Genomic DNA, 17,709 nt, shown 5'->3' with positions numbered 1-17,709 from the left:
AAGCTAATTCATAGTTGATGCAACTTTATATATCCTAAATAACAATTTAATAATTTAAAAAAGGAATAAGGTATTTATTACATATATTTTATTGCATAAATAATTTTTCTATATTTTTATAAGTTAATTTGTATATAATAAAACATAAGCCTGATTATATAAATTATGAAATGTGATTTTTACATAATAATTTTTTTTCGCACTTTGAAATAACATACTTTATTATTATATTTTTAAAACTATATAAAATTTTTTTTTAAAAGATATTTCATTTGCCATAATTTAAAATAATAGACAAAAAACACATTTAAATAATAATAAGGCACTAATAATACAAGTAACATTAAGAAATAAAGAAGCAATTATTGTTTATTTAATCTCATAAATGGCGTGTCTTTATATTTTTATACATATATTTATTATATGAAATGTTTTTATATATATAATATATTTATAAATGATGTTTGTAAAACTGTTACATTTGTTTGGCTTTAATAAAGTCTAAGAAACATATAATAATTACAAGTTATATATATAACATATATCCGCTTATAATCATTAGTTTGAAATGCTTTATTATATTTCATTTGGTATTATATATTCATTCATTTATTCATTCATTTGCATGCTTTATTTATTTAAACAAAAATAAATAATATACGACTTGATTTTCCCGCCATGCAATTATATATAACAAAGAAAATTTTCCTATGAGCATATTATGTATATTTATTTTTAACAAATAAAAAAATTGGTGAATTACATTTGTATAACATTAAATAAATATAAAAAAAATAGTTAACTGATGTTATTTGTAAATAAATTGCATTATTTGTGCATATTATTTTATAATTTTTTTTTTGGTGTTGTTATTTTTCGAAACAGTGTATTATGCCATAAAACATAACATTTTTTATTTTCTATAACAAGAGATGAAATATAAAAATGTAAAAGATACGTGTGTTTAAAGGCAACAATGACCATATGCGCATGTATATAGTTATATAATAAAAATAATATACATGTGTATAACATCGAAAGCATGTAGGGAAAATCGTGAAATCGATTTTTAAAATTATAAATAATTGTTCTCATATTTGATGGAATAATTATTTAAACTATAAAAAAAGGGAAAAAAGAAAAATTAGCTATAAATAGAATGGAAGGGGAATTCACAGGCATTAATGGAATAGGAAATGAGGATGGGAACGAAAATGAAAATGTAAATGGAAATGAGAATGGAAATATAAGTGAAGATGATGATAATGTAGTATCGCTAGCTAGTTGTAAATTCGAACTAAATAAGACATGTAATTTTTCCAAAAATTTAAATACAAAAAATGATGTAGAAGATAATACTCTTGAAATTATAAATAAATATCAAACAGTGGCTCAGCATGAATCTGAAAATAGACTTGAGAAAAATTATGGAAATTATGAAAATTATGAAAATGATAATAATGGAGATAATACTTTAGTTAGATCCCATGAAAATGAATATACTAATTCTAGCCATCTAAACAATGAAACCCCTAATTTAGAAAGCTCGAATTTAAAAAATAATGCCTATATAGAAAATTCATATAGTGGAACTGATAATAATCATAGCAACAATAATCACAATAATAATAACAACGATAATCACAATAATAATAGCAATAATTATGCGGCAAATTTAAAAAATGACGAAAATAATAAGCCACCAGTAATCAATGCAAATAATAATGAGTATCAATCTGCTCACACTTACATTCCTTCTATAAATGGTGATCAAAAAGAAAGAATAACAAATAATCGAGATATAATTGAAAATTCAGATACCGTATTAGAACCACAAAATGAGTCTTCAAATAATTTGAATGAAGATAATGTAACATGTTTTAATCAAAGAGGAATTACTGAAAATAGCAACATCGAAAATGAAGCATCAAACAATGAAGTGTATACAAATGAACCTCCTTATTTAAGAGGTGAGGATGAAGAAAATGGAATAAATAGCGAAATAAATGGAGAAGAAGGAGAAGATAGTATGCTCGATGTGAACAATGTAAATAATGTACTAACAATAAATAATATAATAAATGATAGAAATTCAAGAAGTTTAGCTTCGAATAGTGAAGAAATGAATTATTATGCATTAACAATAAGAGATAATATAATAAATAACAATATGAATGATAATTTAAATGAAAATGAAGTACATGAATTAAGATTTTATCAAAGATGTTTTATTGGGAAAATTTTAGGGTATGAAATAAAACCCAATTTAGAAGAATATAATATGAACAAAATTATTAGAGCATTTTTATTTTTATTTATATTAATAGGATTATTTAGTATTGAATTTTCTTTGTTATATAATAATTTATTAAAAATAAATGTTGATGATGCTGAGTTATTATTAATTGATTCAAATTATAATGATATGTTTACTAGATCATTCTTATTTCAATTTAATAAAAAAAAAATAAAAAATTTGTTACTAACTGATGATATTATAAAAACTGAAATAAATAAAGGAAATTATAAATTATATAATGACATACATAGAGTATTGAATAAATTATATAATAATAAAAAAAATAATAATAGTAATAATAATAATGATGATAATAGTAGTAGTATAAATAGTGGGAAAAAAACAGAGAATATGTATAAGGATGCAATAAGAATGTATGAAAAAATAAAACAGAAAGATGTTTTTATATACACAATAAAAGAATTCAAATTTAAAATGTGTAAAGATGTATTAAAAAGGGTTAACAGTAGTAGTGGCAAAAATTATTTATTTATATTCATGCCGACACAAAATCATTTAAAAATTACAAGGATTTTTATTTTCCTAACCATATTTTTTCTCTGTTTACGTGTTGGGCTTATATCATCAAGGATATTATATGAGTTTGTTTTATTTTTCTTTTATCGATCATTCCGATTATCATTAAATAGCAAAAAAGGATATCTATATAAATATTTGTGGTCATTATGCACAGTACTATTTTTGGAAATTATTTTATCTGAAGATTGTATTTTATGGTGGATAAGTGATATTGATCCGATATTTAGTTATCATTTTCAATATTTTATATGGTTTTGTTCTATAATATATATTTTGGCATATGTTGGAAGTAAAATGTTAAAAAAATTGGGTCATATTAGAAGCAACAATTCTGATAATTCTAGTAATAATAATATTGTCAATATAAATAATAATAATAATAAATACACTTATTTTGGTTATATTTTAGAATATATTAGCAAATTTTTATTTGGAATGAATGTAATATTTTCTATTTTTTTTATTTTAATAAATCTTGGAAAACCAACAACTATTACTATAATAATAACTAGTGCAGTTTTATTTATGGACATTTTGAATGATTCATATTTAGAACAAATTAGTTTAACAGATTTTCATAATTTTACACAAAATATGCAACCAAAAAAAAAAATATATATTATAGAAAATAAAAAAAAAAAACAAAAAAAAATTTCATTAATTAGAGTAAATGAGCATACATATAGAGAATCCACTATGCATGATATTTTAGAATATGAAGAAAAAAATAAATCAAAAAAATATTTGGGAAACACTCAAAGTAATATAAATAATAATGGAGGGAATGAAAATGATGGCAAATTGGGTTACAATAAAAAAAAAAATATATTTAATTTAAAAAATATTTTTAATAAAAGATATTTGGATGGAAAATGGGTATATGGAAGATTATCAGGAGGGGATAGTAAATGTGGAGAAAAAAGTGTCACAAAACGTGATGAAGATAATGATGCAATTTTAAATCAAATTAATGGGGAAGATGCTTCGATAGTTTCTTCATTTGAATATTGTGAAATATGTGATGAGCGTCCAAAAAATATTGTTTTATATCCATGTATGCATGGTGGATTTTGTGAATTATGTATAAGATCATTGGTATATAACACTACTAAGTTAAAATATTCTTTACCTTGTTGTCCTTTATGTAGAAAACATATTTATGATGTCTACAAAATATCGAATGAAGATAAATATAAACGTGTTGAAAGTGTTAACATATTAACCATCAAGAGTAAGAAATGATAATACATCATATGTGCGTACGTATATGTATGTATGTGTATATACATATATGTACAGTTACGTGTCTTCATGAATTTTTTATGATTATGATTCTACATACATTTTATTAAACGCTTTTTGTTTTTTATATATTAATATTTGTCATTTAATTTACCAAACATTGCATCGTGTGTGGTTTTTTATACAATGACACGATGTTATACATTGTTTTAAAAAAAATTTTGAAATTGATGCCCCATTTTTATGTGCATAGAAATAAAGAAAAGTAGATATATATGCATATGTGCTTTCTTCCCGTTTTTTTTTTTTTTTTTTTTCGTTCACATGATTTTGCATAGTTCATTTGTTATTTATGATTTATACTTTTTATACATTAAACCATGATTCATATGTAGTTATATGCCAGCTTTGGTATTTTCTTATAATATATAAGCATTGCAGAATGAATGCTCCACATGCTTTGATTCATATACTTGTCTAAAAAACTGTAAAGATATATTATTTTTTAATTTAATTTTTGATATGTAAATTTTCCTATTTTTGATTTCTATAAGTCACATATCAAAGCACTTTAATACCTAAAAATGAATTGGGGAAAATTAATGAATATCATATATACATGAATGCCAGACATATTTTTATTGCAAAGAAATGAGCGCAATCTGTTCTTACCTTTCCACGAATAATTCTCGCTTGATGAAGATTATTCTCTAGAAATGTAAAAAGTTGATTTAAGCAAAAATCTACAGGAAGCTATAATATAAAAATGGATATATTTGTGTTATTTTATTGAGGATGATTATATATATAAGGGTATTATTTTTTTATTTTAATTTTCAAATGATTACGTAAATGTATCCAAATGTTTGGGACAATGAAATTTCTTTTCCATTATAAAAAACTATAGGTATTTGTATTTTGTGATTTTTTAAAAGCTTTAAACAATTTTCTAATAACCATTTATCAGCATCATCGTTTAAATTAATTCCACAAATATTTTCTATGGCTTTTTTTTTTTTGTCATTATTAATATCCTTATTAAAAAAAATTAAATTTGGATCATATCCCATTTGTGTAATTTTATAACTTTGGTTAAGAAATAATTGCTCATCATTTGTCTTAATATTTTTTTTTTTTTTTTCAATATCTGCAAATTTGTCTTGAACAATTTTATTAGCAATTTTATTAACGTTTTGCAATTTTTCTTTCCGTCGTTTTCTGTGATTTATTTTTTGATATTTATATTCTAATTTTTTTTTTATGTAATAAAAATAATTTTTTTTTTCTTGTATATATTTTGTTTCTTCTTCAGATGGATGATAAAGAGCTTCTTTATTTTTTACATGATCCATTAGATCATCCCATATAGACTTTATAGTATCGTCTTTTTCATTTTTTTTTTTTTTATGATGAAAATAAGATGATGTGTCATCAATAATATTTTCAATATCTTCCATACTATCATCATTATTATTAAATATATTTTTTGATTGTATTTTTTCTAACGAATTTTTAATATCATATATTAATTTGGCTATAATATGTTCTTTATCTTCTTCTGATAAATTATTATTTATAGTCTGTAAATTTATTTCTATATTTTTATATCTCCCCTTTATTATTTTATGTTCAGAATTTTCAAATAATTTAAAAAATACTAACTTTTTTTCTACAAATATATTATTTTCATTTTTATCTGATGAACTTAATATGTCTATATAGGAGTTTAAAATACTTAATGATTCACTATTTATTTTTTTTAATTCTTCTGGTAAATCTTGGGATAAATCTGGATGAACTTGCTTATAAAAAAAAAGGAGCATCCTCCTTACACTTTTTTTAAATATGTTAGACTCATAATTTTGTTTATTAATATGTTGGAACAGGTATTTATAATTGGATACATATTTATTAGAAGGTTTTAAATAAAACATAAACTTTGCAAACATGGCAAAAAAAATGAATAAGTAAAAATGAATAAGTAAAAATGATAGAATGTGGATTCCTCACCATAAATTGGTGAATAAAAAATGCCAAAACCAAAGAATTTCTAAAATGTTGGCAATGTAACTTATTTATGAATTCAGTATATACATGTGTTTATTTCACAAAATATAAATTTACAAATATGGAAATAAAAAAAATAAAAACCTAAACATATGAAAAGGAAAATGAAAAAAAATATATATATCCTCAAAACGAATGTGCTTCAATATCATTCAGAAAAAAATAAAATAGTGATAATATAAAACAATCGTTGTTTTATTTCTCCTATATATACTTCTTTATTTATGAAGTACTGATATCCTCTTTCATCACGGTGTATTTATTCACTTGATAGAAAATAAAAATTAAATAATCCTATTAATTTTCCCCATTTTTAATATTTATTATTATTGTTATTTGTTTTATATTTTTTTTTAATGTCGTTTTATCTTCTATAAGAATTGTTTATTTTTATAAAAAAAAAAATAATTAAATCACTTTTAAATAGTTTTTTAGAATCACTGTTTTTTAAAATAGTTGAGAAGGAATAAAAATAAATAGGATTGTTTTATTTTATTTTATTTTCCATTATATTTTTAATAGTGATTAAAAGGAAACAATATATAATTGTGGTATATCAATAATGAAATATTATTAATGATAATATATATTTAAGATTAAAAGAATGTGTTAAAGATTTAAAGTTAAAAACAAAATGCACATTTATGTGTATAATTACAACGGTAAATAGATGTATGGATGTATGAGAAAAAAAATATTAGGTTATTAGGCAATGAAATAATATGTAAAAAAACGGTAAAAAGTTGTATGTTAAAAAAGAAAATAAATAAAAAGTTATAGTGAACATACAATGATAAATAATTAAAATTATATAATGTGTGAATATTTCTAGGTATATAATACATTATATGCATTATTTTGGGATATTTGAATTCTTTTATTTCTTAGTTATTTCATAACTTGAGTTTCTTGTAAATTTTTTCCTACTAATGTATGTATCTCCAAATATTTATGAACACATCTATCAACACAACTCGTTTCCCCAACTGATAAAAATGGTTCATTTACATCTGGTACACATTTTCCCCAACATGAATTTTGCATTCTTCTAAATAAATCAGACATACCCAACAATTCAACAATTGTACTATTAACTTTGCTTATATTTTCATTCATTTTCTTCGCTATATAATTTAATAGTAATATATTTTTTTTATTCCAAAATTAGTACCAATATTAACTCAAAGGCCAAAAATGGAATGTATAGGCTATACGATGTGTTATATATATATGTATATATATGTATGTATATATATGTATGTATATATATGTATGTATATGTATGTATGTAGCTTCTGTTTGGTTTCTAAAAAATAAGTATATACCACAAATAATAATACCTCCAATTTTTATGATTACCTTTTATGGGGATTTATAAAAATATAAATATTTTATTTTGTTGTTTTACAGCGAAAAATCCACAAAACGAGCACACCATAAAAATATATATTATCCTAGTATAAATAATTATAAAATGTGAGAAATGCTAGTAATATTCGAAAAACACATTAATGTAAAAAATCGAAAAAAAATAAAAATGTTATATATATATTATATTGTTAAATTAAAAATGTATAAAATTTTATCGAATTGTATATTTTTTTTCTTTAAACAAATAAATGAAGGCACTATAAATATGACTGTAATTTGCTTAAATAAAAAAAGAAAAGGTTCCTAAATATTATATATATATATATATATATGCATACATATTAGATAATAATTTTTATGTATATGAAATAAGCAACGCTGGGCTACAATGCCATATAAACCCGTAAACTTGTTTATGCACATTGTAGCGTATATATATGGTGTTATGCGTTGTATGCTTATATTTTTTTTTAAGTGTATAAAAATATGCACATATATTTATTTATACAATTTATTATATTTATACACAATAATTATGTAGACTCATAATAGGATGGTTAAGGAAAAAAAAAAAAAAAATATAACTTAATAAATTATTATTTTTTAATTTTATTAGTTATTTTTTTTTTTTTTTACTATAAGCTTTTGGGAAATATATTTTTCCCTTATATGTCTTTAAAAAATGAATTATTATATGCCCCAAAATTTTGATGAAATATTAGTGCATCCAAAGGACAAATTAAATATTTTACAATTTTTTATAAACATAATAAATTTTAACAATGATCCGATATTATGTAAAGAATTACAAATAGCTTCCAATACTAAAGAAAATGAAGATATACAAAAATTAAAAAATGTATGTGTAATATTAGGTGTGCCTGGAAGTGGAAAAACAACATTAATAAAATATATATGTCAAAAATTGAATATTAGAGAATGTTACTATGAATCTGAATCTCAAGAAAATATAAATTTTATTAGGAATATGAAAAATGCAGATGGGGATGACTCTTATTATTATCATCCTTATAATGAATTTTTATTGTACTCAAGTTGCCAAATAGGCAATAATAAAAAACCTAAGATTAAAAATGAAAAAAAATATGAACAAGTAAAAATAATAGATGATAAAATATACAAAGATATAACAGAAAATAATAGGGATGATGAACAATTAAGCGAAAATATTGAAAGGAACTTTGAAGGTATTAATGGAAATAATAATAAACGGAAATATATAGATAAAGACGAAATAGCCAACTTAAATAAAATAGCAAAGTTAGATGTAGAAAAGAGCAACACAAATATCCAGGAAATGAGTCTACTTCTACACAACAGTAATGAAAATATAAACAATATCAGCGGTAATGATGTGGTAAAAAAAGTGATCATGGAAGAATTAACCGAATACAACATGTTGAATGGAAAATCAGCTAAGATGTTTTTAAAAATGTGCAATCTATTTATAAATATATTAGAGATGTCAATCAAAAGTGTTGAACAAGAAAACGAAAACGAAGAAGACGAGTTGTTATTACCATTATCGCTTATGAGCAATAGTTATTACAAAATCATAGATAAAAATTATAAATTAATAAACACAATTTGGAAGAAAGGACAAAATATTTTAGCTTTTTCTTGGACTTTTAGAAAAAATTTTCTAAAAAATTTTGAAAAATCAAATAAAATCGAAAAAAAAAATATAATAGACTTATTTGTAGATAGTAATTATCTTGAGTATGTAATTAAAAACTTAAATAAATTAAATAAAATACATGAAAATATTAATGTTAATTTTCTTGAATCAAATAATATTAATAAATTAATAATTGAAAATTTAAAAATAGCTAATCATTTGATGGCAGAAAATAGGGGGAATATGTTTTTAGCTAACACATTAAAAGAGGATGTAATTTGTTATATAAAAAAAAAAAATATTAAAAAGAAAATTGAAGATATTATATTTAGAAAATATTGTTTTGAAAAAAAAAATAACAATAATAATAATGATAATAATAATAATAATGATAATAATAATAATGATAATGTAGGTATTGAACAAATATTTAAATCATTTTCTTTTTTAGCCAATTTTAAGAAAGAGTATAAGGGGAACAGTGACATATTATTAAACAATTCTCTAAATAGAGAAATTAAAAATTTTATCGATTTTCATAATTCTAGAGAAGTAATAAAATGGTTAATAGTCGATGAAAATCATAATAATTCCATGATAAAATATACAACTATTATTAATTCTTTAAACGAAAGAAAAAGTTGTTTAAATGTTTTAAAAAGTTTGAAACCAAAACATGGAATAGACAATTTAATGGAATTTCCAGAGACACATTTTAATTTTCAAAATAAATGTGATATAAATAAATATGTAGACGAAATAATTGAGAATATAAATTATTCTGATAATAATATGATTGAGTTGATTTTTATAAATAACATAAATAATAATTTAATAAATAATATGAATTTAAATATTTCTATAAATGAACTAATAAACTGTAATGAATTTATAACTAACTATCTAACAGATACAATTATTATTAATTATTTGATTGTTAAATATTTGAAGGAAGAATCTGTAAATTCTTTTATAAAAGCAAATAGTTCCATTAAAAGAATGGATAAAGAAAATTTGGAATTATATGAATGGTTGCAAAAAGGTGAAGGAATTAAATATTTAACAAATGAAAATAACACAAGGAAAGAAATTCTAACATGTCTAAATAGTTCCACTTTATCTAATTACAATGATTTTATATCTTTTAATAAACGGAAAGAAAAATTATTTTCCAATACTCAAAGCATTTCAAGAAGAAACGACAAAACTGATATTCGTTCAAAAAATGTAGAGACATCAAATGATGGGTTTGATTTTATATCGGAAAAGGTTCGAGAAAAAATAATAAATTATTCAAAAGAAATATATAAAATAAATAAAAAAATAATATGTGGATTAAATAAATATAACGAATTAATAGAAAAGACAATAGTTTTATTAAAAAAAGAATATGTTATAAAAAAAAAACTTTTGATTGACATTTTTGAATGTTTAGAAATAAATGATAATGTAATGAATTGGCTTGTACCTAATGATTTTAAAAAGATATTAAATAGCATAATTCTGAACAGTACCCTATATAGACATTTTATAAATATAAATTTAAAAAGCAAAAAAGAATATGATAAAAAAAAAAACTATTATGATAATCATTATATAAATACTCGTGCTATTATTATTGATGAATTGCCTTTATCTGAATTAGAATATTCTGAAGACTTCCGAAAGAGTTGTGTTAATTCTATTCAATTTATTTTTAATCGTGTTATTTTGTGTAAAAAAGAATATTCTAAATATATTAATAAAGAGATAAAAAATCCCAAAAATCGTGAATGCTATTATATACACCCAATAATTATTTTTATAAATTCTTTTGAGAAAATAAAAACAATTAATACATTATTAGGAGTTGATATAAATTATTCTCCATTTGTTAATTTTATAAAATTAAAAAAAATACATCCATTAAATCTTGAAAAGGCATTATCTGAGAGATATTATTGTAAAATGATAAATTTAAATAAAAATATAAAAGAAGTTATAAAAAATATATCTTATAATTGTAATGGAGATATTCGATCTTGTTTTAATTCTTTAGATTTTATAAATCGAATACCAGAATTAAATAAAATGTCATTTGAACAAATAATGGATGTTTCAATACTATGTCAAAATGATATTTTTACTTTTGCTAAAAATGTTTTATGTGGACAAATTAATTCAAAAAATAGGTTATCAAATAATAGTAACAACAATGTAAATTTAGAAGCTCATTTAAGTTCCAATATAAATAATGAGTCCATATTTCGAAATGATAATGTTGATATAAGTGCATATAATAATGTAAAACCGAATTTTATTAAAAATGCAAAAAAAAAAAAAAAATGGAGTATTTATAAAGAATTAGACGAAAAAGCAGATATGATGGATGTAAATGAAAAATTTCAAGTTTTATCTATATTAAAAGAAAATTTTATATTTTTTTATCATAATTTATATGATATAGCTAAATTGTTTTCGAATTTAAGTACAATTGATTATTCTTTTCGAGGTATAGATTGTTCAAATAATTTAATGAGAAAAATGTGTGATAATAAAAATCATGATACTACAAAATTTATTAATGAGCATTTTAGTTTAACATATAGATATTACATTATATGTAATAGAAGTCATAATCATTTAATGCAAAATGAATATTTATCTAATGGGATAGAAATGTTAGACATTGCAGAAAAAGTTAACAACTCATCAGTTACTGCATCAACCAAATCTTTGCAAAAAACTAACTTAGATAATACTGTAAAACAAAATTCATTTTTAGTTAAAACATTTTTTTCGTTAAAGACAAATTATATGAATAAATATTATCATCATTTTAGTATAGCTCGAAAAAAATTATATGATAGATATATTATGATAGTTATTAGAAAATTAATTAATCAAAATATAAATACTGATGAAAATATTACTGAAAAATATGGATTTTTTTTACGAGGAAATTATGAGTTATTTTCTAGCGTTCTACCATCTTATATATTACTCACTATAAAATATTGGAACAGTACTTATAAAAATGGATGTAACAATATAATGATGACTAATAGAATAAGTGAAGAAAATATAGTACTCGAAAATTATGAAGAAAATAAAAATTTTGAAACCAATGAACACAATAGTATAAATAATAATGATGATATAAAAATTGATCAAAATGAAATAAATAAACCATATGGATTTTATTTTAATGAATATTGTGAAATGCTTTATAATTTTAACCCCAATTCTATAAAAGATAAAAAGCGGTATGAACATATGATGGAAGTTATTTCTTTCGCTGAAACATTTATTACTCCAAAATTTATTGCTCTTTTTTTCCCTTCATACTTAAAATATTTAAAAAACGGAACTAAACAAAAACAGAATGTAATAAACCTAGTAGGCAACCAAGCAGTATCTAAAGAGACATATTTTGAAATGATAAAATTACTTCGAATGCATGATATGGAGTTGTATAATTATTTTTTTTATTATTAACTATTTTAATCTTAATTTTACGCCATAAATATGAATATGTATGTATTTGTTTTCCCAATTTTTATAATTATACCAAATACGGTAATGTATAAACTTGTATTTTTTTGGGGGGGGTTCTAGAAAATGAAAAATAATAAAATATGCTAAAATAGCGAAATTAAACAATTTCAGGGGCGAATGAGAGAAAACTACAAGTATAAATTGCATTATAGAATTATTAATGTTGTTTTGTTAAATGTAAAAAAAGATGAAATCGAGACATATGTTCATAAGAGCATAAAGAATGCACCTTTTAATACATTGCACACGTGGATGTGTGTTTTTTTATTTAAAAAAATTACAAATTTGTACTTAAAAAAATAGAGTAAAACAAATAAGGGTTCGAGATAACAATATATATATATGTACACATATAGATATAATTATTTAGTTGCTTTCCTATATTATTGAATTTTGGTTCTACATTTTATTGGTTTTCGAAGTTAAGCGATCAAATTGTAAAGGATAGAGATAGCTAATAAAAATATTGCAATAAGCAATAAGACTTCAGTTGTTTTAACATGTTTAATTCTTAAATATCTAATAGGATAGACATGAATAATATTTTCATTAATTTTCCCATTTACATAATCATCTATTTGATATGCATCTTCATACCCAAATAAAGGTTTTTCTGAACAAATTAAATTAATTTTTGGTAACGCACTATATTCCTTTTCTTTTTTATAAGAATTTAATAGTGGTTCTCTTTTTTCATTATTAGGAAATTTATTTAAATATATATTTTTATTATTTTGAGATATAGAATATAAGGAATCCTCTTTTTCAATATTATTAATACAGATTTCCTTTAGTGCGTTATTTTCTATATTTATACCATTTTGAGAAAAATATTTATTTGGGATATTTGGATATTTAATACTACCACTTTTGGTAATATTATTATAATCATTATTTTCGGAAAATGATAAAAGAAAATTATATTTATAATAGTTAAAAATATTATTTATTGAATCGTCAAAAATATTTTGTTCAGTACTTCTGTTAATTTTTGGAATGACATGATATACATTATCAGGAACATATAATGTATTCATGTCTTTATATATTTTACTTTTTTTATTATATGAATTTAAAAAATACATAATTACATCTTTATTTTTATTTAACTGTAAATCGTTTGTTAATTCTTTAGATTGTTCTTGATCTGTTAAAATATTATCTCTAATTTGACATTTTTTTTCTTTTTTACAATTTTCTGGCATAAGCATCTGAGGGCATACATTTGTAGAATCATCTACACTTTCATTTACAGGGTCATTTACAGGGTCATTTATAGGGTCATTTATAGGGTCATTTATTTGGCTAGTTATGTAGATATTAGTGAATTCATTCTTATTTTCTTCGTCCCTTTGTGGATGGAAATTGATTAATATATTTTGCCCACTGTTCAATGATAACGATTGAAATTTTTTGTAATAATTTGAACTTTGTGTTTTCATTAATGTGTTAGAATTACTATCAGTTGTTTGATATCTCAATAGAATATTGTTATAAGAATTATTATTTAAATATGAGGCACTTCTTTGTTTATTTATAACACTATCTAGGGATTCTTTATTTTTATATAAATTTAAGTTATATGGATTTGTTTCGCTTTCTGATTTTTTATAAAAATAATTTGTATTATCGTCTGAATATAAATAATTATATGCATTGGAAACATTTATATATTTTTTATTTATTATTAAACTTGTATTTGTTTTGTTTCCATCAAAAGCCCATGTTAATTTTTTTTTATTATTGATTTCATTAATAAACATACAAAATTCATTTTTAATATTTTTTATTTTTCTTTTATATTCATCATTTGATTTTTGTTTCTCTATGTCTTCTAAAATTTTCTTTATATGTTCTTTATCAGATAGTGGATTATTTATCAATATATTTTTATACGTATCTGTGTGTGTAGAAATGTCTAACTTGTTTATTTCTTCACTTTTCCTTTCTTTGGATAGTTCTCTATTTTCATCCTCATTTATATCTATACTATATGTTATATCGTTTATTTGGTTTTTACATGGCACATTTTTTATACCTATTTTTTTTTCTGTTTCTAAATTTTTGTCACTCACTTTATACTCATCTTTGCTTGCACTATGGTCATTCCTCTGTATATCTTTATCGAATATGTTGGGAAGTTTCTCATTAGTAAGAAAAGGTTTATAAGTGTTTGAATAGGAGTTATTGTTTGAATAGGAAGTATTTTTTGTATTATAACTATTAATAAGCTTATTTGTGTCATCATCTTTAGAGCTTGTATTTTTGTCTGCTACATCTAAATTGAAATCACTATCAACAGAATTTCTCTGAGTGCCATTTTCAAGTATGAATTTTAGATTTAAAAAAGAATCAAATATATCAGAATATCTAATTAAATATTTATTTCTTTCATAATTTTTTTTTATTATTTTTACATCATTATATATATCTTTTGATAAATCGGCTATATTTTTATTATTTAACATATCATTTTCACTAATGTTGGAATAGTCATAATAATTATTATTAATATTATTATTTTTATTGGGAATTTTAATATGTTTTTTTTCAAATCCTATAACAGTTTTATGTTTTCTCGATTTTCGGACATTATGCACTTGATGTTGATTCGTTTTTTTAGAATTATTTTTATTAATATTATTACCCTTAATATTGAACAAAGAATTATATTTTCGTAACTCGAATTTACTTAATTTGTTTTCGTTTTTTTTACAGTATTCATGTGATATATTTACTTTATTTTTTTTTTTTAAATCTTTATCACTTTTTTTTCTATGATAATTGTTATTATTATTGTTATCTTTATATGAATTTTTTATTCTTTCAGGCGATTTAAATTTCTTATCTTCATTTCCATTTTCCTCACATATGTCTTTTAATTCTGTGTATCCATTTTGAAAATCATCGTGTGTGTTTTCTACATTATTCTCTAAGAATCTATAATTATCACTTAAACCGATAGCTTTATTATTATCCTCGTTCGATTGTTGTTGGGATTCTTTCTCTCCCCCTTCCAAATAAGTTATCTTTTTTTCCTCAGTTGATTTTGTTTCGTCATAATAATTGTGTCTATCATCCTCTTCCAGGTTGTTAATTTGGTTAAGACCTTTAAAATGGATTTTATATTCGCCTCGTTTATTATTATTAACATTATTAGAATCATCGTTGATGATAGTTTTGTTTTCAATTTCTTTTGTTTTATCTTCCTTTAATTTATAAATTTCTTCGGCATCGAATTTGATTTCATTTTTTTCAAAGCGCGGGTGTTGATATGTTTTATTATAGGAATTTTTAGTACTAATACAATCACCTGTTTCAATTTTGAATGCATCTGGATCATCTGTTTTGTTATAATTTCTTTCATTGAGAACCCTTGGATTTGTATTTGAACTTGTGTCTTCTCTTTCCTTGGAATTGTTTTTTACAGAAAACACGTTGTATAATGGGAAATTTTTTTGTTTATATTCATTTGGGTCGTATAAAACATGAATATAATGAAGCGGATTTTTTTGAGAATACGGAATATTTTTACAAGCTATCAAATATATAATTGATGGTGTAATGTAATTACATGCGTATGAAAAAATTAAACTTGACCATGTAAAAATGCTTTCAAACATAGCTCGAGAAGTAAACCACCATGATATAAGGAATGGAAAAACAGTACCAAAAAGGAAGGCAGCCTTTTCTGAGCATATATTACTATTAACTAAATTATATCTTGTTGCAATACAATATACATAAATTCCAGGTGCAATAGTTAATAAATCAAATAAATAAATAGAAACTTTCATTGAAGTATTTATAGATGGATTTTTTAATATGCCATACAAAATATTTTCATTATCAATATGAGGGTAAGCGGTATATAATACGTATCCAAATATATAATAAATAAAACAACAAAAAAAATTTGAAATCCATACAGTTTTCATAATTTTTACATCAGACTTCATTTCATTTGCCCAACATGGTATTACTGTTATAGCAGAATAAGATGATATATAGGAAGATAAAAGTTGTTTAAAATTAAAATCACCAAATATGGTTGGATATTTAATATCTGAATATTTCCCCATACTATCATTTGACAATATTGTATGGACATTGTTATATTTATATATTTTTATAATACTTAGAAAAATGATTTGAAAAATTGTAATCATTAAAAATATAAAGGATAATACTTGTACTTTCATATTATCTTCTAAACTTGATTGAGAAAAATATATTGATATAATAGCATTTATTACATATCCTATAGTTATACACAATACATAATTATTGCTATAATATAATTTATTTATATCTGTAATTGTGCTAAACTGAAAGTTTGGATATATAATTACTCCAATAGTATAGCCAAATATATTTACTAAAATATAATCTACTGCATGGGATACTATAACTATCGAAATTATATTGCTCACTAATATACTACCATAATAGCATATCTGCATAAACATAAAAAATATATTATTTTTTCCTAAAAAATAGCACATAGTTGAAATATATTCATATCTTTTATTAAAATGTATATTATTTGGTATCATTGTCATAGATCGTAAAAATAATAATGTATTAAAAATTGTTAAAAGACATATTATAATATTTATAACTAGGCATGGTAGCCAACCAGAATGTTTAAATATATATGGTATAGATACAATTCCAGATCCAAATATTTGATTTATTAAATAAATATAACTATATTTTTTCCCTATAGTTTTATCTCCAAAATATTTAGATTGTTTTAATTTTATATTTTCAATGTATCCCTTATGCCTATCACTTTTGTTATAGTTATTGTTATTATTATACAATTCATCATTATCCTCATTTTCTCTTAACATGTCTATATTTGGTGATGGGTTATCTTCGATCTCCTCAAGTTTTTCATACTCGGTATTCAGTGTGTTACTAAATAAATTTTCAGTAACACATTTATCTTGTTTTATAACCATTTGTTTATTCTGTTTATGTTATAAATGATTAATAATGGTATTCTATA

At 21.8% G+C, this 17,709-nt stretch overlaps 5 protein-coding genes across 5 annotated transcripts; 2 read left to right on the top strand and 3 right to left on the bottom strand.

The window, feature by feature from the left end:
* Window positions 1-1,159: 1,159 nt before the first annotated feature.
* On the top strand, window positions 1,160-4,081 carry PY17X_0609800 (erythrocyte membrane protein; the record flags this gene model as incomplete). The annotated part of the gene is made up of 1 exon (XM_722151.1): window positions 1,160-4,081. One exon carries the CDS (start codon window positions 1,160-1,162, stop codon window positions 4,079-4,081), a length of 2,922 nt encoding a protein of 973 aa, XP_727244.1.
* Window positions 4,082-4,635: 554 nt separating this feature from the next.
* On the bottom strand, window positions 4,636-6,030 carry PY17X_0609700 (conserved protein, unknown function; the record flags this gene model as incomplete). The annotated part of the gene is made up of 3 exons (XM_022955361.1): window positions 4,636-4,659; window positions 4,754-4,834; window positions 4,930-6,030. The coding sequence occupies 3 exons, from the start codon at window positions 6,028-6,030 to the stop codon at window positions 4,636-4,638; spliced, it is 1,206 nt and encodes a 401-aa protein (XP_022813151.1).
* Window positions 6,031-7,036: 1,006 nt separating this feature from the next.
* PY17X_0609600 (uncharacterized protein) lies at window positions 7,037-7,264 on the bottom strand (the record flags this gene model as incomplete). The annotated part of the gene is made up of 1 exon (XM_721664.1): window positions 7,037-7,264. One exon carries the CDS (start codon window positions 7,262-7,264, stop codon window positions 7,037-7,039), a length of 228 nt encoding a protein of 75 aa, XP_726757.1.
* Window positions 7,265-8,201: 937 nt separating this feature from the next.
* Window positions 8,202-12,635, top strand: PY17X_0609500 (conserved Plasmodium protein, unknown function; the record flags this gene model as incomplete). The annotated part of the gene is made up of 1 exon (XM_721665.2): window positions 8,202-12,635. The coding sequence occupies one exon, from the start codon at window positions 8,202-8,204 to the stop codon at window positions 12,633-12,635; it is 4,434 nt and encodes a 1,477-aa protein (XP_726758.2).
* A 482-nt stretch (window positions 12,636-13,117) lies between these two features.
* Window positions 13,118-17,662, bottom strand: PY17X_0609400 (amino acid transporter, putative; the record flags this gene model as incomplete). The annotated part of the gene is made up of 1 exon (XM_022955360.1): window positions 13,118-17,662. The coding sequence occupies one exon, from the start codon at window positions 17,660-17,662 to the stop codon at window positions 13,118-13,120; it is 4,545 nt and encodes a 1,514-aa protein (XP_022813150.1).
* Between the last annotated feature and the right edge of the window lie 47 nt (window positions 17,663-17,709).

This window comes from Plasmodium yoelii, assembly GCF_900002385.2.
Source record: "Plasmodium yoelii strain 17X genome assembly, chromosome: 6".
NCBI classification, from domain to species: Eukaryota; Apicomplexa; class Aconoidasida; order Haemosporida; family Plasmodiidae; genus Plasmodium; species Plasmodium yoelii.
The sequence above is the reverse complement of the archived record's forward strand: the minus strand, read 5'-3'. Positions and strand labels throughout refer to the sequence as shown.